The sequence below is a fragment of the Brassica napus genome, chromosome C6, assembly GCF_020379485.1.
Source record: "Brassica napus cultivar Da-Ae chromosome C6, Da-Ae, whole genome shotgun sequence".
In the NCBI taxonomy this organism is placed as follows: Eukaryota; Viridiplantae; Streptophyta; class Magnoliopsida; order Brassicales; family Brassicaceae; genus Brassica; species Brassica napus.
The window spans coordinates 1,405,697-1,430,337 of NC_063449.1; the positions used below are offsets into that span (position 1 = coordinate 1,405,697).

At 39.3% G+C, this 24,641-nt stretch overlaps 2 protein-coding genes across 2 annotated transcripts; both read right to left on the reverse strand.

Annotated features, from left to right (window-relative positions):
• Positions 1 to 3,566: 3,566 nt before the first annotated feature.
• On the reverse strand, positions 3,567 to 6,104 carry LOC106409298 (pentatricopeptide repeat-containing protein At1g43980, mitochondrial-like). Its single transcript, XM_013849952.3, has one exon. The coding sequence runs from the start codon at positions 5,617 to 5,619 to the stop codon at positions 3,715 to 3,717; it is 1,905 nt and encodes a 634-aa protein (XP_013705406.2). The 5' UTR covers positions 5,620 to 6,104; the 3' UTR covers positions 3,567 to 3,714.
• Positions 6,105 to 14,973: 8,869 nt separating this feature from the next.
• Positions 14,974 to 16,424, reverse strand: LOC106411225 (magnesium dechelatase SGRL, chloroplastic). The gene is made up of 4 exons (XM_013851938.3): positions 16,056 to 16,424; positions 15,548 to 15,892; positions 15,302 to 15,448; positions 14,974 to 15,205 (listed from the first exon to the last, which is right to left on the reverse strand). The coding sequence occupies exons 1-4, from the start codon at positions 16,227 to 16,229 to the stop codon at positions 15,098 to 15,100; spliced, it is 774 nt and encodes a 257-aa protein (XP_013707392.1). The 5' UTR covers positions 16,230 to 16,424; the 3' UTR covers positions 14,974 to 15,097.
• Between the last annotated feature and the right edge of the window lie 8,217 nt (positions 16,425 to 24,641).

The window sequence follows — 24,641 nt, forward strand, 5'->3', positions numbered from 1 at the left end:
GTTTATCGAGACTTGCGGTCTCGTTTTTGTCGAAGGTGATTTCATAATCGGGACCTGATAGGGGCTCTCTCACTCCTACATTGTTTTCGGCTCTCCGTTGGTACACTTTGATTGAGTTGACCGAATTGTAGAACCTGGAGCCTCCGTAAATGAAGTCGATTCGTTTTTTGCCTTTGTCATGGGCCGGAAAATTCCATTTTTTAGTCAGTGCTGGTCGGTAGTGTCTCTTGTGTCTCTGCCCCCCAGACAGATTGTGATTAAAGGTCTGCATTCTGTCTTTTTTTCTGAATCTGTAGGGCAATCGGTTTTTCCAGTAGCTCGCGAATTTTGGTCATCTTGTTCTTTCGCTTGAAGTTAGAGATTTTTCCGCAAGGATACTTCATGTTTGGGTTGTACTGAGCGATGCTGGGAGGAGGAGTAGCTTCATTGGGGTTTTCCAATGTGCGGATCACTACCGTGATCTCGAAGCGTATCTTCCCTTCGGTCTAGCTCCTGATTTCGTCAGCTGCGTTGGCTTTGGCCCCCACGAAATCATGTCGACTCTTTTCTTCGGAGCTGGGGGTGGGGAGCTCGGTGATTCCTGCTCGGTCTCCCTGCCTCTTTTGTTTGTCGAGACTTTGGTTTTTTCGGTTGGATTTTGGAGTTACTGGCTCTTCCTCTCCCTCTCCGGTTTCTTCAGTGGTTTTCTTATTTTCGTTCTGACTGCGAAGCGCGGCTCGACATTCTTCGGTCGAATGGCCTTTGCGGTCATGGAAGGCACAATATTTGCTGAGGTCGTATGTCGAAGACTTTTGCGGTGAGTTGTTTATTGCATATGAATGTTGTCCTTTGGTCGCCGGCTCCATAGGAGCAGTAGGCTTTTTAGCCGCATTATTCTTGTTCGCGCTATACTGTTCTTTTAAGGCTGCGACCTCCTCTTCGTGGGTGGCGAAGTAAGAGGCTCGGTGTAGGGCGTCATCCAACGAGATAGGTACTCGTGCTGCTAGTTCTTCCCTGAATTTGGATGAGAACCAGACGCCATTCTTCAATGTTGCTAGGGCAACAACCTCGTTCGGATGTGAAATCTTGGCCTTGATTTCTTGGAACTTGTTTATGTACGTTCTCAACGGCTCGAAAGGTGCTTGCTGGAGATTTCAATGATCTGCCTCGGTAACTCTTGTCTTTATGAAGACTGAATACTGTTTGAGGAACATATACCAACTGAGTGAAATTGTCAATCGAGTTTTCTTCTAGTCCAGCGAACCATTCGAGGGCGGCCCCCGTGAGGTTCTCGGCGAAGAAGCAGCAGCAACCGGCCTCTTTTTCGTCATCAGTGAGGTGTGCTCTTGATATTGCCAAACGGAAGGCTCGTACGTGGGCCTTTGGGTCTGTGTTTCCTGCATATTCGGGGAATTTTAACTTTCCGACGTGATACAGTCTGACGCTGGCGATTCTGTTTGTAAATGGAGTCCTTCTGGTTTCCTCGATGACCATGTCGATATCTAGGGCAGAGCTTGTTGCCATATGCACGATCGCATGTATCCTTTTGAGCTCGGCATCGTTCCTCTCGATGTAATTCTGAAACGCTCCGGTTTCATTCGGGATCCTTAGGTCTTCCCTTTGGGGATCGATATTGACGGAACCACAAAGATCATGCCTCCGAGCTTGTTCTGTTGAGTTATCGAATCCCACTTGGTGGAAGGTCCTCGTGGCGGATGGAGTTCGATTCTCGGGGATCAAATGGTTCGACGGCGGGATCCGTGTTCTCGGTTCTCCCTGTCTTTCCGTTGATCCGTTCTGGAATTGGATAAGAGTGCTTCGTGGGCGTTGGAGCCCGGTGTCGATTTCGTCCAATCCACTGTAGCTTAAGCTTCGGTGGGTCATGCCCTGCGGTGGGGGTCGTTGTGAGTTTTCTCCCGTGTAGCGTCCGGATCGAGCGCTTGGGATCTCTGGAGTACCGAACAGACCGGTGCTTTGGGGGTTCGACGTGGCTCTTAACGGATCGAGGGGCGTTTGATTTCTTTCTCGAATGTTTGCAGCTCGTTGCTCTGCGAGTTCCCTCTCAGCCTGGTCTAGTCGGTTAGTGATGGTTTGATTGGCGACCCTTTGGTTACGAATTTCGTCGATCAGAGATGAGAGCATTCCTCGAAGTTCGGTCATTTTTCTCGGGTTTGTGCTAGAGGGGTTGGAGAAATTGGTCTGGATTGAGATCGGGTCAGGTCATCGGCGAATTGTCTGTCCCCGGGGCGGTTCCAGACTCGAGCCCCGACTCGTTCTGGGATCGATGTCTAATTGTTCGAAAGAGATCGATCTTGACTTGAAGTCGCGATCGGAGGGATTCATTGCGTCTGGATTGTTCCGGTCGTGTCATTGGCTCCCGTTAACCCAGTTGGTGTCACTTCGGTCCCCGAGTCGGATCCGATAGGATCGATGTCGTTGACTCTTGAGGGTGTGGTTCGGCGGTTTGGTTGGGATCCATAGTCGCGCTTAGGAAACTTAGATCGGTTTCTTAGCAAAGATGTTTTTCGTTTATCTTCCCCACAGTCGGCGCCAAAATGTAGAACCTAAATTCTACACTAAGTATTTGATAGTGATCGGAGTTTGATCTAGGGAAGACAAATGATGTAGGCAACGATATCTTTAGAACACAACGATGTTAAACAATTTCCAGTAGGTAAAAATGGACTTTATTGATGAATAAGATAGAATACAATGAGTTGAACTAGATCGAGTGATACAAACGAGAACCGTAAAGAAAAGAGTCTAAGATCAGGAGGAAACAAGGTCGATGCTAGTATGTAGCTCTCTCTCGGGTTTTCAACGTGTTCTTCTTCATGTCTCTCCTCCTTTCTTTATAGTAAGTCGACTTCATGATCTCCGTAAATGCTCCACGATCTCCGGGACTACTCCGCGATCTCCGGGATCTCGATTCCTTCGCTTTCGAGTTCGATTGCTTGCTATGGGATTCGGTTCCTTAAGGCCCATAACTTTGATCGCGGCACGTTAACGATTTGACCGAAATTGGGTCCAACAATCACTAAAACTGTATATAATATCTTTTACTTATATTCAGTAGCTCGTCCCGTAAATGACTTGCCTGCCTCTCTTTTTGTATTTGCTAAATCTTTAGTTTTACTAATGATAGGAGTCTCCAAACTCCACATTTAGATAATTAATTAGTTTTACTAATGATAGGATTCTTCTAATTTACTTCCAGACAAACATGGTATTTTAACCGAATTGAACGAAAATACCAAAACCAAATCCGGACTGAAACTCAGAAATAAGTGAATGTTATTGTTTCTTTAAATCTGAAAAACCGAAACATAACGGGAACCAAAAATTGAATGGAATATATTTGAAAGTATAACTAATAAACATATAATATATGTTCATAAAAATATATTATTACCAAAAATTCAAATTACCCAACATGTTCCAAATTACTTGATTTATCTTGAATAAACCGAATCATCTGATGTTTTAGTGAATTGATCGGAATTACCAAAAAACTGAACCAAATACAATTTTTTGGGGGTATTAGTTGATTTCCAATACTTTTATGAGAACTAAACCAAAAACCCATAGAACCAAACCAAAACTGACCATATAATCTTATAAATACCCTGACTGTATTGAAAATTAGATCGAGCTCCACCATTAATTGGAACATCCTAAGGTTAAAAAGTATATGAAAAAGACACTCACTAATAGTAATAGTAGTGAGTTATCATGTTAGACAAAATGTTCTGCAGACCTCTGATCATCAGAGTCCCAAGACAGTAATTCCAAGGTTGCCCAAGTATCATGACCTCCATGAATCTGCAACTGGTTAGCCTCAAAGCAGTATACACTGTGCTTTATACCGATCTTGCTTGATCCCTGAGTGCATTTCAGCTTTTGTTTATCCAGGGCGTATCTTATTCTCACCGAGTTCTCCCAGCGCCAAGTCATCTCGTATAACTTAATGAGAACAAGATAAGGAAACGATGACTTTGGTTCAGATTCTAACATTCTTTCTGCTAATCTCTCAGCGAGTCTTGTGTCTCCAAGATCAATGGATGCATAGAGAATAGGTTCCCAAATATGAGAGCTTGGTTCAAAAGGCATCTTCTCAGCGATGTCATTTGCTTCATTGATCATACCAACCCTGCACAGCAATTCAACTACACAGGCGTAATGCTCATTCTCGGGATCAACTCCATGAACCTTTTTCATCGAAGAGAATATCTGAATCCCTTGGTTAACAAAGTTAGCATAACAACAAGCTACCAGGACACCCATTAAAGTCACTTTGTCCGGTTTCAGTCCACGGTGCATCAACAAGTGACGGAAAATGGCAAGGGACTCATCCGCTCTGCCGTTTCTTGCCAAACCCATTATCACTGTGTTCCAAAAGAACAAATCTTTTTCATCAGTTGTTACAAACACTCGCATTGCTGAATCAACCAACCCGGTTTTGAAGTACATCTCCATGAGTGAGGTAGCCACAGGTGTGTCCAGATCAAACCCTAACTTGACAGCCAAAGAATGAACTTGAGCTCCGTGATCTACCATCACGACATTCAGTGAGCTCAAAACGCTACTGAAAGTGAACTTATCCGGCTTAACTCTCTGCCTCATAGCGAGAATAAAAAGCTTAAGAGCCTCTTCTCCAAAACCATGCCACGAATAGCAAGCAATCAAGGAGTTGCACAACACCGAGTCCCGTTTCTCCAACTGTCGAAAAAGCTTAACCGAATCCTCCAATCTGTTGCATTTGGAAAACATGTCAATCGCAGCTCCTGAAACAACGGTGTTAGAAAGAGACCCCATCTTGATGCAAAGAGCTAGAGCCTGCTCACCCTTGCACAAGTCTTGTAAATCCGAGCAAATAGATACAACTGTCGAGAATGTGTATTCGTCAGGTTGATACCCCATTTCTCTCATTACTCGAAACTGATCCAAAGCTACTTCTTTGTTTCCAGAATCAGAACAACACAAGATCAAAGAGTTCCACGAGATAACATCCCTACCCTCCATTGTTAGAAACACGGATAAAGCATAATCAAAAACTCCTAGCCTTCTATACATATCCATAAGAGAATTCCACACCACCGGATTGGACAAACTTACACCGCTGCAAATAACATTACCATGAATTTGTTCCCCATGGCGTACACAAGTAACCAGTGTAGCTAGAGTGGAAATCGTGAACTCCGTTGGCCTAATAACATATCTCTGCATATCCAAGAATGTCCTCATCGCATTTCTCGGAGACCCAAAAGAGGCAAACCCTGAAATCATTGTGTTCCAGCTGACAACATCCCGTTCAGGCATTTCGTCGAACATGTAGAGTGCGCGATTGAGATAATCGTTTTCTAACAAACCCTTTAAGCAGACGTTCCATGATATGGTGTTCTTTTCGGGAATAGCCTCAAACAATTGCAAAGCATAGATGACGGAGCTGGATTTGAAGTAGAGCTGAAGACAGCGATTTCCCCAGAAAGTATTGTCTATCAGTCCAACTTTGACGAGTTGGGCATGGACGATTCTCGCTAAAGTCGGACATTTTGAGAGCAGAGAACGGTCTACGAGACGCGAAAAGTAGAAAGAGGACGGCATGCAAAGTCCATGAGCTCGTCGGTGCTGTAAGAACATACATACATGTGCGGAGTTTTTATTTTTTTATTTGAATTATCATGGCGGCGGTAATTCTTTCACTGTTTAGTGATTTTTTTTTTTTTCTTGTAAATGAATTATATGTGTATTTTTACAACGAAAACCGATTATATTATTCAAACATAAAACATAAGATGGTCTAGAGAAAATAATCAACAAAACTAAGATCCCTAGGAAAAAAATCGAAAGATTCTAGCTAAAAGAATCATCGATTTCATTATATTCCCTCGGTATGTCGGATATCGTGAAGGCATGAAATCTTCTTCGATATCTCCAACAATTCTATCGAGAATGTTAGCCATGCTTACTCTTCTTTTAACATCGCAATCAAATCCTTGAAATCTGTTCCAAAGTTCTAACATGTAAAATGTTGTAACATACATTCCATTGCTTTCTATCTCTAAGCTTAAAGTAAATTATTTTTATCTTTGATTTCTTGTACCCATGAATTGGTTTTTCAAAAAGTATCTTTCTTAACCCATCTAGAACCACTAAAGATAGATGTGGAGATCCAAAAAACATCTACCAACCATATATTCTTAAAGCATAAGGCTCGAGAAGGTAATGTTGAAGTTGAATCAAACAATCAGCTGGTACATTTGCCATGAACCAGTCTTGACATTCTCCTTCTGCATATCTGATTAACTCACGTGGGTCCATGTCATTCCTCTGAATAATATATCATTCATTATTTTGCAGAGATACTAGATTATCCAATGATAAGGATCTATGTCCAATTCCGGATCTTCAATTCTGTTTTTCGCCAAAAAAAAATCCATATAGGTGTATATACTGGAGACACAAAAAATGGCCGGATGAGAAGGTGTAGCTGATAAGGCTCATGCTTGTATGGCAGATGTGCATTCAAAAATAGCATGATTTGTAGATTCATCTGGTTCTCCACATCCTGGACAAATATTGTCACATCTCATATGTCTACGTGTCAAATTTCTTGTGAAAGCCACATGTCTTGTGACTAATTGCTAGTTATGGCAGTTGGACCACGTGCCTTGTAGCATCTCCGTCACGGGAACTTGACATGGGGTCTAGACATTTCGATAGAAACGAGACTGTCTTGGTTCAGATCATAGGAATTGATCGTGAACAAGTTGTGATAAAGAGAGTGATCAGAATGGATCATGGGAAAACGTAGTCAATATCAAGAGATGGACCAAAGGACTAACTTTGGATGGAATAAGATGAAGAGAGCAAGCTGTACGAGTGATGAGACAGCAGGGTGATACGAGCATGAAGCTCGAGCAGCTGGGAGAAGCTCGGAAAAGCTCAGTCTAGCTCACATCAAGTTGGGTCAGCTCGGCTAGATGGACAGCTAGCTCACTCAGCTGGGTCAGCTGGGAGTCAGCTCAACTCAGCTGAACGGAGTGTTGGAAGCTCTGACCATTGGGTCAAGTCTGGGCGGTTACCAGGCTGGTTGGTTGGACAAGGATGACTATGGGCCGGTGGGCTCTTGTGGTTAGATCATGGGCATGTGTAATCTTTGTGGGCTTCAGTTTAACTTTTCTAGGAGTGGATAAGAAGGCCGATGACGTCTGGTAACTGCCATAGGCGAATGGATGTGATATGGACCATTGATTAAATCAATGGCCAGAAATATAATGGGAGGGATGCAATGGTTAGGAAGTAACTGCCATTTCTTCTATAAAAGAAAGGCACGTCCGTGGGTTTCCAGGCACACCAGGGCTTCCTTCTATACCCTAAAACACAAAGAAATACAGAGAGAAAAGGAGAAAAGGTCGGATTAAACAATCCAAGACCGAGAGTTGGGTGAAGGCAACAAAGAGGCAGTTTTGTGGGCAATCAAGGGGGAAGTCATGAACGATCCTTTGATGGGTTTTCATTATTAATGGCCACGTCTCAGGCTTCCTCTACATCATTAGAACACAAGCAAATGACCAGGGAAGAAGAGAGATGACCAAAATTCACTCTTAATGGCCAAGGCAGCCTTAAGGGCTGATGTGTGTGGATAGGCGGTTTCATGGGAGTTCAAGGGAAGAGAAGTGCGACCCATGGATGGATCTTATCATTACTGGAAGTACATGATAAGACTTGATAAATGCGTGGATAAGAGAAGCATGGTTTTCCTGGTTAAGAGAAGAAACAAGATTCTACACCATCAAGTGTAAGGTAACCGGTTTTATGATTACTTCTCATTTATATTTCTGTCTCTTGTAGGAGCGATCATGGCCAAGAATGATACGCCCTTGAAGACTATGTACATTGTGATGTGATATAAGGATCCAAGAGTTGATGAAAGGGGCCGGATCATGGTTGGTATAACTCGTCCATATGGTGGGTTGGAAGGATGCAATGCATCGGCCATACCATAAGGGGTGGGAACTTGGTTTGTGTTGATCACGGCCTGAACCATCAGAGTGTGATATATGGATGGTTATGAGTGGTCACGATCATGGGTCAAGGGTGAAGAGTCATGACCTTTCACCAAGGTGATTATTCATGACAGTTACAACCGAGTGATCGGAGCTGTTGTGAAGGAGAACTAATAGTCGCATGGTCTATTATGGATGATGATGGCTTATACTATCAACCATTGTCTGGACTGAGATTGATGGTATGATGAGTATCTAGGCAAGAGACACGAATGTCTTGTGAGGATGTGACTTGCAACAATGTGAAACAAGAGTATGGCTAGTACTATGTGTCATGGACCATAAGTGTTGAGCCTACGTGTGTTTATTCAAGGAAGGCCATGTGTGATCTGATCATGTCTGAGTATGGACGACCTGATCAATAGATGATGGATCAAGGTGTCGGATCTACTTGATCAAAGGATGCATCGGTTGGAAGAACAAGACAGATCGCCTTGATTGGGATATAGTTTCATGGACGGTTAGGTAAGAGTGAAGACTCATCTGTTCTGAGTCATGTGGGGTGGTTGGTTGATTGACTTAGGATCTGATGGGCATTGTCAGTCCAAAAGTCGGACTTGGTATCATAAGCTAATAAGCAAAAAGGATGTTGAATGGTGCATGAGCCGAGAAGGGCCAAATGTATATCCTTTGCTGTTTGAAGACTTCTCAAGGGTTACTTAAGTCTGTGGGGATGGTTGGCTGAATGATTAAGTACCCAAAGGGAATGGTTTATGTAGGGGTAAAGGAGCAGGACGAAGTATATGACAGCTGGCCATAGCTCGGTCTTAGCTCAGCTCAAGTGTGTCAGCTCGATCAGCTGGGTCTACGAGCTCATTCGACTAGAGCAGCTGGCCCGATGAACTAACAAGCTCCGTGGATATGGCAAAGGTATGATTTAGCAATATTTGCATAGATCTAGATAGAATGGTTTAGGGGAATGGAACCTCGGATTCGTATGACTTGATTAAGGTTTAGGATCGACCTTTGAGCTAGTTGGTAGTTGGGTAGACTTACCAAAGCTGAGGTCATTCGACCGGACGAGTATTAGATTGGATTTAGTCCAATGGTTAAGTAGAGAATATTTTGCTGCGTATGAGTTGAAATTATCTAAGCTAGAGAATGACTAAGGTAGTCTTAAGATAAGATCTAAGTTAGCTTTCGTCTATGGGCGATATTATAGATAAATGGAGAAAAAAATTAGAGGTTCGACCAGGAAGTGGACCGAGTGATGTGAGGCGTCGACCGCGGCCTAGGCGGCCGGGATCGGGTCTTACAGGCGTGGCCCGAGCCCATGCAGGGCGGGTTTGGGGTGAGATATTCTAGTCCCATTTTGGAGTGGGCATCGCGGAACAAGGCTCATGCGGTTTGGGCTAGTGTGGGATGTGCCTGATTTGTTCTTGCGGGCAAGAAAAGAACCCGCAACAAATCATCATTTCGTATCTCCACCTAAAAAAGAGAGACGAAGAGAAAAAAAATTCAAGTTCTCTAGAGCCATGACTTCCACCGACAAGGACTAGAGGAGCATCACCACCAAACGGTTCTTCTTTCCTCTCATATATTTGTTCATGACACCGACATAGTGATCAAAACTAAACGACGATGACGACGGCGGTTTTTGATCTCGGCTCCTCTTCCTCTTCAATCGAGGAACACAAACTGGACAACTCATACTCTTCTTCTTCTATTGTGAACGTGCAATCAAAGACTCGTCTTATTCTTCTCATTTTTGTATGTCTCTTCACGGATTCTGAAAGAATACTTCACCTCTTCTTCGATCGACGATTACTGATAATCTTCTTCTTCTCATCTACACAGTAGATCGACCAAGACGACCATGCATGAGATACAGTATTTAGTTCGTGTCTCTCTGTTTACAAGATTGTAGTTGTCAAACTCTTGTTTATCTCTAATCTATCGACTATATGGTTATTTAGGAAACAAGGAGAGGTTTGGTGGTCGTTTAAAGTCGAAGGAAACCAAAACCAAGAAGAGAATTGTAAATATTCGATGTTGCAAGGAATATCTTCGGTCACTCAGACCGATTGAATTTGTACATTGTTGTTTACTCTTAGTATTGTCACTGTTGTAGCTTGAATTTTTGGTTAGACTGAATGTATATCGCCATGTTAAAATTATTGTTTGAATTGTAATTTGAATCTGTTGTTGGAATTTGTATATGGCTAGGTTACTTGAATTGTTGTTTGAATTTATATTTGAATTGTGGTTTGAATTAACTTCATGACTTGCGGTAACACTGAATGTACATGGCTAGATTGTCGGATAGGTGCATTTGCTTGTTGTTTGTAACTTGCTGAGTTGCGGTTTGTACACTTATTCAAGTTCAGTGTTGTTTGGTCACTTGTTGAGTTGATGCTGTCAGAATTGATCAAAGTTTGCTATTGTTTGTTAAGTTATGGTTAAACTTGTCTTGTTCTATTTTTTTTGTTAATCTTGTCTTGTTTGTTATGTTTCTGATTAAGCTTGTCTTGTTTTGTTTCTGATTTTTGGTTAACATGGCGATGAGTCTGGTGCTTGTATGATGGTGAAGTTTGAAGAAGCCGAAATTAATAAGTGCATAGGGAAAACATTGCGATTCTGCGGATTCAAGTTCTACTCTTTTCCAATGATTATTAGTTTATTGCGTATTGTATGTTCTTGTGCATAGGAATGGTTATTAGTTTAGCTAGTCTTGTGTAGTACGAAATTGAATCATGCTAGGTTCTCGTTTGTTGTTTTGATATTGCTTTATCGTTTAGTCTAATATGACATGAACCATAATACTTTAAATTGAACTATTAGACTTTTAAGTGATCGTAACTTAAGTAGAGCTTAGATATTAAAATTTACTTAGAATACTTGGCCAATAGGGAATAAAGAAATAATTGTTAGATTTTTAATAATACATAAAAATACAATGAAAAACTCTAACAAATAAAACCTGAACTCACGGAACCAAGTATCTCATGACTTATCGTGATTGTGTGAGGAAAACCAAAACACAGAGACGAAATTTGAGAGACCAAGAAAGCAAGAGATGGATCCTAATTTCAAACCATTGGATATATGTAACTTTGAAACTCAGCGACTGTTAGGAGCTTTTAATGCTGTTGCTGAGACTGAGATTGCTTGTTCTGAGGGAATAATCAAGAAAGGAAACAAAGGATAATTGAAGTAGTTGATGATGAAGATGATAGTGATGTTGAAATCACTATTACCATATAATATGGTGCATCTTCTGAGAAACATTTATTTCCCAAGCAAAGGCTTGGAGCTTCGTGATACTTGGCTCCAAATAGTAACTTCTTCCTTGAGCTTTAAGATATGTCTGGCAACCTAGTATGATTTAACAGTATTTAAACCACTCTTCGTATAGCTCCAACAATATGTGTCTTGATGTGGGGTTCAACTTATAGCCAAACTTCGAATTAAGGGTATATCTTCATGCACAACAAAACTCTCCAGCATTTCAACATCTCACCCTTTAGAATCTTCTCTAATGAAATCACTAAATATCATTTTGGGATGGACTGCTAGAACATTAGGCCTGGCCAGCCTTGCATGTGAAGTAGGAATCCAAGGATCTTCACATGCCTTCACCTCAAAACATGAATGAATCTTCTATCTTATTCCTAATAGCAATAATTTCCGCGCAGCTGATAATCTAGTCTATACATGTGAAGGGGTATATAGATAGCACTATTTCGCAAAGGTGAACCAAATCTATAATATCTGCTGCAAAAAATCCGAGCCAAAAGGGAATATGGATATTGGACCAATGAATTCCTCTTTTGGGTGGATTGAAGCTCACCAAAAGTGTGAAATGGCATTCGTTAAGTTTTTATAGATGCTCAAAGAGAGAAAGATGATGGACATAACATATGTCAGGAGAGCTAACACAATGGATTTGATAAGGATTTCCTTTCCTCCTTTTGATACCCACCGGCTTGACCATCCATTTACTTTGATTCGCAGAAGAAGGCAAAAAAATTGCATTTCGAACCACTGATATCTTCGGGTATCTCCAAATAAGTCCACATACCACCTTCATGTTGGATTCCGAGAGAATCTTTGATTGCTTGTTTTTGATCCCTAAAAGTTATCTTACCAAAGAGTATATATAACTTTTCATAGTTAATGCATTGTTTTGAGGTTCTCCCATAAATCCTTACTGCTTTCATAACTTCTTTACATTCAGAGGACTCCGCCTTACAAAAGAAAAGCTATCATTAGGAAAAAGATAGACATAGGGGGACTCACGCGGGAGGCGCGCATCCCCGATATTTTCCTTGACTCTCAACATGATTAATAAGACTAATGAACCTTCCGTTCTATGAAAAGAGATAAAGTATCTCATTGACGCAGTCCCCTTTCCAGGACAATATTCCTTTTAACTGGCCATTCATGAGAACCTTATACTTAACATATGAGATACATCGCATAATCCAATCGATCCAAGTTGTAGAAAAGCCTATATTTTCCTTTACAACTCTAATAAAGTTTCATTCCATCATGTCATAATATTTGCTAGTATTTGATTTGATTGATATTCTTTTGGTCATATTTTCTAGTTTTGTTCGAAGCGTATGAAACATCTCGTAAGCAATCATAATGTTATCTGTGATATGTCGCCCATAAACAAAAGATGGTTGAGTTTCTGAGATATGAGCATGTGGATATTTCTTTAGGGTGGAGAACTTATCAGTATTTTGTTGGAACTCGTTTTTGACAAAATTATTTTAGACCATTTTCGGCAAGTTTCCGGGCGAAAACGTTCTCCAGAATGCTGGACATTATGAAGTAGTGTAACAGCATGTCAAAATCAGATTTGATTTGTATAAGAACTAAAAGTTCAAAATAGGTTTCTTAAAGAGTTTAAAATGTAACACTTGTAAAATATCCCACATTATAGTATAAAACATTTATGTTGTGGGTGTCGGCTGTGTTGCACAGTTACGGATGAAAAAGTTATATTGTCCGGTTTAGTAAAAAAATGTTACTTCCTCCTTTTATAGATTGTTCATATGTTTGGCCTACTTTTGCAACAGAATTGTAGACGATAAAGACTCTGCATATATGTTTTCCAAAATTCGAGATATTTCATATCCCAAGGACATATAATAGAATTGCGGACTCTTAGCTAAGACTGTGAGATCTTTTCATAGAGAGCTTTGTTACATTGGTTTTTCTATTCCGGTCTAGTTACCCAGACTACTTCAAGTTTGTGTAATAGAATAGTCGTTTGTTGTAAAAAAAAGATTGTACGTGTTTTTTTTTAAATTCCTACTGTGGACATTTACATAATCCACCATAAACTTAAGAGACAAATTGGCTTCTATGCCCTTAATGACCATCGTATTTAAGGATCTACACCTCAAGTGAAGAATCTAAAATCGTTCCAATTTTACCCCTATCTCCCTACACCCCTTGGTATATAGCTGTGTAAGCATCTTCTGACACCATCTGATTTCTCCTTCCCCCAAGACAAGCAATACACACAAATCGAAGAGGCTTGATGTGTTGGAGATTTCCATTTAAAATTTTTCCGAAGCAACCTTTAGGATTTCTAATTCAACTTAGTTCCTCAAAATAATGAACAAAATACTTTTTGGGTAAACATTTTGTCTATTCCTCTTTCATTCTGAAGTTATTGTCATCAAAATCCAATGAAAACAATGCTTCTTAGTATTAGGGTTTATCTTTCTTAGAGAAAATTGGAGAAAAAAATTTATGGTTAGAATTTTTAGCTTTATTTTCATTATGGAAACTATATATTTTGTTAGCTGTTATAAACAAATACTGTAAATTGCAAAGGTTAATGAGTTGTGAAATGATTATATATTTAATTTGTTAGTTGATACATTGTTGTAAACATGATTTATTAGTTGATATGTGAATTATTGCATGATACACATTTTGTTAGTTGATACACGACTTAGGGCAAAAAGGAGTATCCACTAGCATCAGTGTTATTCATTCTCTTAGCATGAAACAAATAATCAGAACTTGTTAACAAAACATGTAGCTGTTACATAGTTTCTTATATGTTACAAAGTAAACCGTTACTATATATTGGATATGTAACATAACATATTAGCTGCTAAATAATATTTTATTGTTAATCGTGTATATCGCAATTTGAACTTCTATATATTTATGTCACCATATTTATTTAGTTATCAAATAATATTTATGTTCTAGTGGATCTTCATTTTCATCGGATCCGAAAAACTAGAGTTGATGGCTATTAAAAATTCAAAATGAAAATTAATAGCTAAGAACAATTTGTTTATGTTGAGATTTTAATTTCTCCATCAAATTGATTAAATTAACAACAAAAATCATATTATCAAAAAGAATAAGAGAAAATGAAATGTTTTTTAAGAACAAAAATTGTAGGAAAAAAGAAATTGTAATAGAAAAAAAAGTATAAAAAAGTGGAGACAAGAGAAAATAGAATGTTATGTCAGATGAACAGAGTTCTAAAGGAAAGAGAATCAGAGAAAAAAAAGAGTGTCAGAGAAAAAATATATTCACATGATGAAGAAAGCGTGAAGGGAGAGTATAATGGTCAAGGCCATACCAAAATATATGAGAAAGTACCTTTGAGTCTAATCAGAGGTGATTCTCTAATTTCAATCCCTAATTGGGATATTCACCTAAATCTCCCTAAACTTAATATGAGCCAAATTTAACTAAAACAAAAATCGTTTCGTGAACACATTTAATCATTTAATTAGGTTTTATTTTCTGTGGGGTCAAAAGAGAAAATTCAGTGGCTAAATTTTCAAAAATCATATCATTTTCATGTAAAATTTTACAATAAATGTGTAATAGAAAATTTGCGAATATCGTTCTATATAAATTAATGTCTAAGAGATTTTTATATTAGTCCCCAAGCTAGATAAGTGCGGGTTTATAATCAATTCAAATGGAACTCTGAAGATGTTTTACGAACAAGTTTCTGATAAGAACTTCGGGTATGAACAATTGAAATTTGGCAGATTGTACTTGTGTCAGATGCTCATCACTTGCAAAAAAATAAAGAAGAGGAGAATGTACAACTTGTCTCACAGAAGAAATGTAAACAGGGTATGAAAAATAGACTTAGGCTGAATCAGTTTCCTCGAAGAAGTTTTTGAACTCAAGAAGCCTTGACGATTGCCTTCCTGCTTTCCCTTCACCACCAAATGAAAACACACACATGACCAAAGATTTCAGCTGTATGAAAGGAAGCATGAGAGTTAAGGAGCAAGGTGAATAAGGTAATGTACCTTTGCAGCGTCTTTGAGAGGTCCCCAACACTCAATCCGATTGTATTTAGGTGTGCTTGAATGGAAATAAACCCATACATAAGCATCCATTAGCTCAGGGTTCTCTCTAAACATGACTGAATCTCCATAGATCACAGCTTTTAGCCCCTATGAACCACAATGCCAAAGAGTTTACGACAACTCATTTCTGCATTTCTTTTGTACCAATTAGACCAAAAAAAAAAAAAAAAAAGGAAGAAAACTAACCAAAGGCAGTTCCTTGGAGAATATGTGATACCTAAGCTCTGCAGCCATATCCTGCAATAAACTAAGCCCACTAACACAACAATGAATATGTAACCGCAACTCGTCATTCACCTTCTTCCACTCAGCAACCACATCGTCTTTCTTGTACCAGCCTTCTAGTTGATCCAGGTTGATGACGTTTGAGATGGTTAAGGTCAAGTTAGCGGTGAAGTCACAGTGTGAAAGAATATATGTGCGTGGTGTTATAATCCCTCCGCTAGCTTTAGCCTCCAATATCTCCCCTAAGAACTCCACTTTGAGCTTTGAGGAATCAAAGTTTGCTTGTGGAACTAAAAGCCTTACAGCCTAATTCACAATCATTAACATGAAGAGTTCAATTTCATATAACAGTGAGATCGAGTTCAGAAGTGAATCTATGATCAGATATTTTCGCAATTCGCCTCTCTCAGTCCACAAATATGGGCGAAAATTTTCAAAAAAAAAAGAAAAAAGAAGATCTTTGGCTCACCTCGGAAACTAAAGTATTGTGGGAGATGCCACCGTCGCTAATGGCTGAGCTTCGAGGAACCCTAATTCTTGTCTTCAGGAGCTTGCCGCAGGAACGGTGATGGTGGCCGATGAATTTTCGATTGGGACAAAACAGAACTGGATTGTGGTAATAAGGAAGGATGTGAGAGGCCATGAGAGGAAGGAACGTAACAGCAGGGTTAATGCATGAGCTGATCCTTCTTCATTGTTCATCTTCCACCATTTTTGTCTTCGAGAGAGATAGATATGTGGGAGAGCAGATGTTATTATTCAAAGATACACAGCCACAAACTGAGTTGCGGAGCTTTTTTCTCCACACAATCAACAATTTACAATTCATTTGAGATTTTCTCCAAATATTATTATCTTTTCTTAATAGGTTACTAGTAAGACCCGTGCCTTGAGGATGATAAAATATTTATTTAAAAACTTATATTTTTATATTGTAAAATCTGATTATTTCTGAGGGTCTTTGCGGATCTGGTTTAATTCGGTTCGATTCGGACTGGATTTTTGCGGGCCTGGTTCAGGTTTGAGTTCACATAACCTATTTAAATTTTTTCTAAAATTAAAGTTTTCATATACTTTAAATTTTTTAAAATTTTAAAATAAAAATAATATATACCATATAAATTTGAATAATATATGCCAAAATACTTAAACTTAACATAAAAATTGGTTTAGTTTAAATATTTGGATAAAAAATCAATAGATATTTTAAGTATTTTAGGTATTTTAAGTATCGTTTAGCTATTTAAAACATGTACTTATAACTATTTGTATATATTTCCAAGTATTTTGAACAACTTATAAACATCTTATATATTTTTTATATATTTTTAGATATTAAGTATTAAAATAATTAATATATTTAAGTATATAAATCTTGTTCGGATATATTCGGATATCCGAAATATTTCAGATCGGGTTTGTTATAGTTCTCTAGATACCAAAGTTTTGAACCCATTCGGATATCTAACCAATTTTGGTTAAAGTTCAGTACTATTTTTTGGATAGGCTTTGGTTCGGTTTTTTGGATTCAAATTTTTTTGCCCAATCCTATATTTTTATTGCTACAAAATTTTAAACGAAAATGATTTTGGTTAATATTGATTTTGGGTATTAAACAATTTTTAAACCAAAACACATTTTACTATGTACGTGACTCATTTAGTTAATCATTAAAAAACTGTTCTATGCCCATTTAAAGAAAACAATGGCCTGAACTTTAAAAATGCTACCATTTCAAATTGTAAATCGACACTTTCAAATATTCTATGTCGGTGTTGTGAAGAATAGAAAGGAGATTAGGGTTAGGAAATCAAATTTGTTGTGCAATTGATGTTCTCGCAAAGTAATTTCAATAGTTTCTAAATAAATCTTAGTTGTATCGATCTCTCGTAAGATTTTTGAACAATATTAATTAATAAAATCTTGCACTTGCTAGAGTAATGAATTATTTCTCAATTAATATATAGGAAATTAAGGTAATCACATAAATCAACATAATACCTCTTGTTTATTTATAGCTAGGTGTTTTCCTGCACCATGTGCAGTAAGAAATTTTTTAAATCTAATTTATATTTAAAAATAAAATTTATTAAATATTATAAATTTTACTATTTTCTTACTAATATTTAATATAGATTTGATATATATTAAATCAATTTGTATAAAACTAATAAAAATGATATAAAATTGTATATTTATCAAAAATTTGCTAAACAATATTTATAAAATTTGTAGATATATAATAAACTAATGATCTTACGATTAGATATTTAACTTTTTCTAAATTGTAGAAATTTTTGAAAGCTTTGGTAATACAAATTGTATAATTATACAAAATTAATAATATTTCAAAATTTGAAATGTTATATATGAATATATTTATTTGATAGATGATGTATGAGCTATTACCCTATTTAAAAAAAGTTTACCAAAAAGAAATATCAATATTAAATGTAATATATGAATTATTACCATATTCTAATAAGTTTGCAAAAAATATAACTCAACATTAAATAAAATTATTCATGTCATATTTTTTCGGAAGCCATGTCATCAATTTCAGTAGCCATGTCATATTTGTTTTGTAAAATTGATTGTAGAGATGACATGTGGCAAAATCACTTCGCAAATATAGTCTAGGGGATATGTTTATGGTAAATAAATCAAAATAATTATTTTATATGTTTTATATGCTATATAATTATATTCATTGATAGTGACATAACTATATAGTATTTTTAATATAAATATTTATTATTGAGATTTCTTACTTATATGGTTTTATTAACATTTGTATAAAACTCAATTTGAGATAAAAGAGAATGAGCTGCGAGACTAGGGTTTTGGCGAGAAACGAAACTAGGGCTTTGAATTCGGAGGATCAGGATGCCATGATGGATGTGGGGGAGAGATCGAGACCGCCAGGAGACCCGCCCGATAGGGTGACCACATGGGCAGCAAAGGCGGTGGGTACGACGGCAGGAGGTATGCCGGTTCCAGAGGCTTTGATTGATGATGTGTTTGTGTCGAGAAGGCTCAGAGTAGATTTTCCGAATGGAGAAGATGGAGAACCATCGATCACGATTGAGAACGAGGTACTTGAAGCAATGAACGGGATGTGGAAGCAGTGTATGATTGTTAGGGTTTTGGGGAGGAATGTTCTGATCTCTGCCTTGAGTAGGAAGCTAAGGGAATTATGGAGTCCGAAGGGATCGATGTATGTGATGGACCTACCTCGACAGTTCTTCATGGTCCGTTTTGAGAAGGAGGATGAATATCTGGAGGCATTAACAGGAGGACCATGGAGGGCTTTCGGAAGTTACCTCATGGTGAGAGCCTGGTCACCGGAGTTCGATCCGCTAAGAGATGATATCGTTACAACACCGGTCTGGATCAGATTAACAAATATCCCAGTGAACTTTTATCACCGATCGATCCTTATGGGAATTTCTAAGGGGTTGGGCAGGCCGATCCGTGTGGATCAAACTACATTGAACTTCGAAAGGGCTCGTTTTGCGAGAATTTGTGTGGAGGTGAATCTAGCTAAACCTTTGAAAGGAACGGTGTTGATTAATGGTGAGAAATACTTCGTAGCGTATGAGGGACTATCGGAGATCTGTTCAAAGTGTGGTATCTATGGACACTTGGTACATGGTTGCCCAAAAACAATTGCGGAGCGAGTGGCAGCTTTAGCAATACAGAAGGAGAGGTCAGTATCTGTTGAGCTAGCGTCCAAACAAGGACTACCAGAGCAGGAGGAGGGTTTTATTAAGGCAAGGGGATCGAGAAGAGGAGCTCCTCCGTTACTTCGGCCGGTGACTGCCATGACAAGGGAATCACATGAGGAGGTTGATAGAAATGGCCGAGGAACAAAACATATTAAGGAAACGGAGAATCTTGTGTTATCAAACAAGTACGGAAGTCTTGGTACGGATACAAACACGGGGGAACCGAGTGAGGAAGTGATCTCTGGTGAGGGAGATAAGGAGAATCAGGAGGTAAACATTCAGAATGCTAAGGTAAGGGAACCTTACAAGAGAAGAAATCCTTAGTTTTTGGTAGCAATGGAAGTATTAATTTGAATGGAGGAAATAAAGAGAGAGGGAATGGAAATAAAAAAATAATGGAGGGAGTAAGAGGAAGGCCCAAAAAATCGACTAACAGGTCGGTTAGAAGATTGGTTTTTGGGCCGACTAAGGGAGAGACTAACCTGTCGACATCAGGAAAATGACTGAGAGTGGAGAATATGTATGCAGGGAGACCTGGTGGAGTTTTCAGAGATAGTGTGGAGGTCAGGGTTATGCCTAAGCTTCTTCAGCTGCGAGATGAGGGGTTAGAAAATCCGATGGAGATCATTAGAAGTGAGACAGAGAAGCAAATGGTGGAAGAACCGACGACGGTGCAGGTGGAGGAGGTAGTGGGATCCCTAGCATAACAGGGTGCCCCGGGAATTCAATCGGAGATTTTTATAATTATGATGATGAATTGTTTATTCTGGAATTGCCGGGGAGCAAATAAACCTAATTTCAGACGGTCTATTAGGTATATTCTGAAGAAATATCAAACTTATTTTCTGGCATTGTTCGAAACTCATGCGAGTGGAGATAAAGCAATGAGGATTTGCCACAACCTGGGATTTGACAACTCTTTTCGTGTAGATGCTATTGGTCAAAGTGGTGGAATTTGGATTTTATGGAGAGATCAAGCGGGAGTGATTACGGTGTTGGAATCATCGGATCAGTTTGTGCATGCGAGGGTGATGATTGGGACTGAGATTATACATATTATTGCGGTCTATGCGGCTCCTACGGTTAGTCGAAGGAGTGGTCTCTCGGGACAGTTGAAGCGGGTGTTAGAGAATATTGATGAACCGGTTATAGTGGGTGGTGATTTCAACACCATTTTAAGATTGGATGAGTGATCTGGAGGGAATGGTAGACTTTCACCAGACTCTATGGCGTTTGGGGATTGGATTAATGATTTAGCTCTGGTGGATATGGGATTCAGAGGAAATACCTTTACTTGGAGGAGAGGTAAAGATACACAGCACTTTGTGGCGAAGCGACTTGATAGAGTTTTGTGTAGTGCGCAGACTCGCGTGAGATGGCAGGAGGCAGTAGTCACTCATCTTCCTTTTTAGCTTCAGATCATGCACCAATGTATGTACAAATGGAGCCGGAGCGGAAAGGAGATCCGAAAAGGAGACCGTTTAGATTCAAAGCTGCGTGGCTTAAGCATGATGGTTTCAAGGAGCAACTATCAACATCTTGGAACAGTGAGATGAGTACTCCAGAGGCACTGGTGTCTTTGAAGGAGAAACTTAAGAAATGGAATAAAAAGATATTTGGAGATGTGATCAAACGAAAAGAGAAACTGCTCGGGGATATAAAAGAAGTTCAGGAGGAACTGGAGAGAAACCCATCAGATGGTCTGTTGGCAAGGGAGGATACATTACAAAAAGAGTTTGATGTTGTCCTTGAACAGGAGGAGGTGCTCTGGTACCAAAAATCACGAGAGAAATGGATAGTGCTTGGAGATAGAAACACGACGTACTATCACACGAGTACCATTGTGAGAAGAAAGAGGAATAGAATAGAGATGCTGAAGAGTGAAGATGGCCACTGGATTGACCAGTCAGAACAGTTGGAGCAACTAGCAATGAACTACTATAAGAGACTGTATTCAACTGAGGATATATCTCTCGATAGCTACCCCAGGTTGGTTTTACTGACTTTACACGTGATGAACTGGAGAGCTTAAATAAGCCTTTCTCGGCAGTGGATATGGAGACTTCGGTGAGATCGATGGGTAAATATAAAGCACCAGGGCCAGATGGTTTTCAACCTGTCTTCTACCAAGACTCATGGGATGTGGTGAGGGAATCAGTAACTCGGTGTGGGCTAGGGTTCTTTGAATCTGGAGTTCTTCAGGAGGGCATGAATGATGCAATGGTGGTTCTTATACCAAAGGTTCTCAAACCAGAAAGAATTATGCAGTTTCGGCCTATTAGTTTATGTAATGTCTTGTTCAAGACGATAACAAAGGAAATGGTGATGAGACTGAAGACACTAATGCCAAAACTAATAGGTCCAGCACAAGCCAGTTTTATCCCAGGAAGACTTAGCACTGATAACATCGTGGTAGTACAGGAAGCGGTTCACTCAATGAAAAGGAAAAAAGAGAAAAAAGGCTGGATGTTACTTAAGCTGGATCTTGAGAAAGCTTATGATCGCATCAGATGTGACTTCTTAGAGGATACTCTTAATGCAGCGAAGTTACCACATATATGGATCAAATGGATAATGGAGTGTGTTATGAATCCAGGTATGAGTCTACTGTGGAATGGGGAGAGAACAGAAGCGTTTACACCTCAACGTGGTCTTAGACAGGGAGATCCCTTGTCCCCATATCTCTTTGTGTTATGTATGGAGTGACTATGCCACCAAATTGACTTCTCTGTTGCAAAGAAGGAGTGGAAACCAATCAAGTTATCTAGAGGTGGCCCAGCTTTATCACATATTTGCTTTGCGGATGATCTGATCTTGTTTGCAGAAGCTTCAGTATCACAGATCCGAGTGATACGAAAGGTGTTGGAGACGTTTTGTGGAGCATCAGGACTGAAAGTTCGCTTGGATAAATCTCTAATTTTCTTCTCTGAAAATGTTCATCGAGATTTAGCTCATTTTATCAGTGATGAAAGCGGAATCAAAGGCACAAAGGAGTTGGGAAAGTATTTGGGCATGCCGGTTTTGCAGAAGAGAATTAATAAAGAGACTTTTGGGACAGTCATTGAGAGGGTTTCGTTTAAATTGGCTGGTTGGAAGAGGAGATTTTTGAGCTTAGCTGGAAGGATAACTCTCACTAAATCTGTTCTCTCATCAATTATGGTTCACACGATGAGCTCGATAGCATTGCCGGTGTCGACTTTGTTCCAACTGGATAAAATTGCTAGGTCTTTTATCTGGGAGAGTGGTGAAGGGATCAGAAAACAACATTTGGTGTCTTGGGAGAAAATCTGTAAACCAAAGAGAGAGGGGGGACTGGGCATAAGATCAGCAAAAGAAATGAACATTGCTCTCTTAGCTAAACTCGGCTGGAGATTGTTGAACACACAAGATGGATTATGGGTGCAAATCTTGCTTAAGAAGTTTCGTGTAGGTGAGATACATGAATCATCATGGTTGGTGCCTCAGGGGAGCTGGTCGCCGACGTGGAGGAGCTTGGTGTTGGGAATTCGAGCAGTTGTGATTCCAGGAGCTTCCTGGATACTAGGAGATGGTCGCCGAGTACGGTTTTGGAAAGATAATTGGTTGTTGCATGAACCTCTACATGGCTTGAGTATGGTGGATATTCCGGAAGCACTGTTGGAGGCAAAAGCTTGTGATTTTATGGCAGAATGGGATAGGTTGGATAACACAGCAAATTGAACCGTACAAATCGACGGAGAATCGATTACGTTTAGCTTCGGTGGTGATCGATGATGTCACAGGGGCTAGGGATAGGATGTCGTGGGGAGGAAGTAAGAATGGTCTCTTCTCTGTGAAATCAGCGTATGCACTCTTGACAACAGACGAGACACCGAGACCAAATATGGAGGCTTTCTACAGTCGGGTTTGGCGGGCTATGGTACCAGAAAGAGTTAGAGTTTTTTTTTATGGTTGGTTGCGCACCAAGTTATCATGACGAACATGGAGAGGAAGCGGAGACACTTAAGTGACAATGGAATGTGCCAACTGTGCAAGAATGGAGACGAGACAATCCTTCATGTCCTTCGAGATTGCCCTGCTGCAATGGGACTATGGAGAAGACTTGTGAACCTAAGAAAACAACAACGGTTCTTTAATCAACCACTTTTAGAATGGCTGTATGAGAATCTCACAAACGATACGTCGGCTAATAGAGATCAATGGCCTACAATGTTTGCATTGACTGTGTGGTGGTGTTGGAAATGGAGGTGTGGGTATGTCTTCGGTGAAACTGGGAAGTATCGAGATAGCGTGCAGTTTGTTAAAGATAAGACTCAGGAGGTGATACTAGCAATTAAGAAACTGCGGCCCGCTTGACCGTTGGTGCGCGTGTGGAGAGACAGATCGCATGGTGTAAGCCAGGTAATGGCTGGTGCAAATTGAATACTGATGGATCCTCTAAAGGAAATCCGGGACTGGCTACAGCAGGTGGGGCTATGCGTGATGAATATGGAGAGTGGAGAGGAGGCTTTGCAATCAATATTGGGATTTGCTCAGCCCCATTGGCGGAGTTATGGGGTGTTTATTACGGCCTCTGTATAGCATGGGATAAGGGGATCCGACGGCTAGAGGTGGAGGTTGATTCCGAGAGTGTGGTGGGTTTTCTTAAGACAGGGATTCAGGAATCATCCCTTGTCATTCCTAGTACGTTTGTGCTATGGCTTCATATCAAGAAACTGGTTAGTCAAGATTTCGCATGTGTATAGGGAGGCTAATTGTCTATCAGATGGATTAGCTAATTATGCTTTTTCTTTATCTTACGGTTTGCATTATTTTGAGTTTGCTCCGGAGCATGTTGCTTCCATCTTGTCGGATGATATTCATGGGACTGGTAGAGCTAGACAGATTTTCTTGTAGCGAAGTTTGGATTTGAATAAAAAGTAGGAGATTATTGTCTCCTGCCATCTACCAAAAAAAAACATTTATATATTTGATGTAACCAAAAAAATTTAAACCATTAATATCAAAAATTTCGATACGGGCTTTCAAGGAGGAAATATCGTATATTGGAACATTTAATTCCATATATTCTTAATTGTATAGAAACTCGACTACATAGAAAGTCGAGCAAAATATTAATCCCATATATATATATATATATATTTGACATAAAATCATTAAATGTGTACTATGATCTTTACGAAAACATTTGGTACACTACTTAATTTGACTTAGAATGCATTTGAAACTTTCCAAAAATATTTTAACTACATAAACACAATAAAAATGTCTTTTGCAAGTAATTTATTTTGCTTCTCTAGCATGTATGCTCTATATCCTATATATATCTATATATATATATATATAAA

Excerpts from the sequence above, each read along its gene's own strand:
- LOC106409298 (XM_013849952.3), bottom strand. The coding sequence starts at position 5,619 with ATGTTCTTACAGCACCGACGAGCTCATGGACTTTGCATGCCGTCCTCT.
- LOC106411225 (XM_013851938.3), bottom strand. The coding sequence starts at position 16,229 with ATGGCCTCTCACATCCTTCCTTATTACCACAATCCAGTTCTGTTTTGT. Across the intron at positions 15,893-16,055 it reads ACAATACTTTAGTTTCCGAG|GCTGTAAGGCTTTTAGTTCC; the intron begins GTGAGCCAAAGA and ends ATTGTGAATTAG. Across the intron at positions 15,206-15,301 it reads CTCTCAAAGACGCTGCAAAG|GGAAAGCAGGAAGGCAATCG; the intron begins GTACATTACCTT and ends TTGGTGGTGAAG.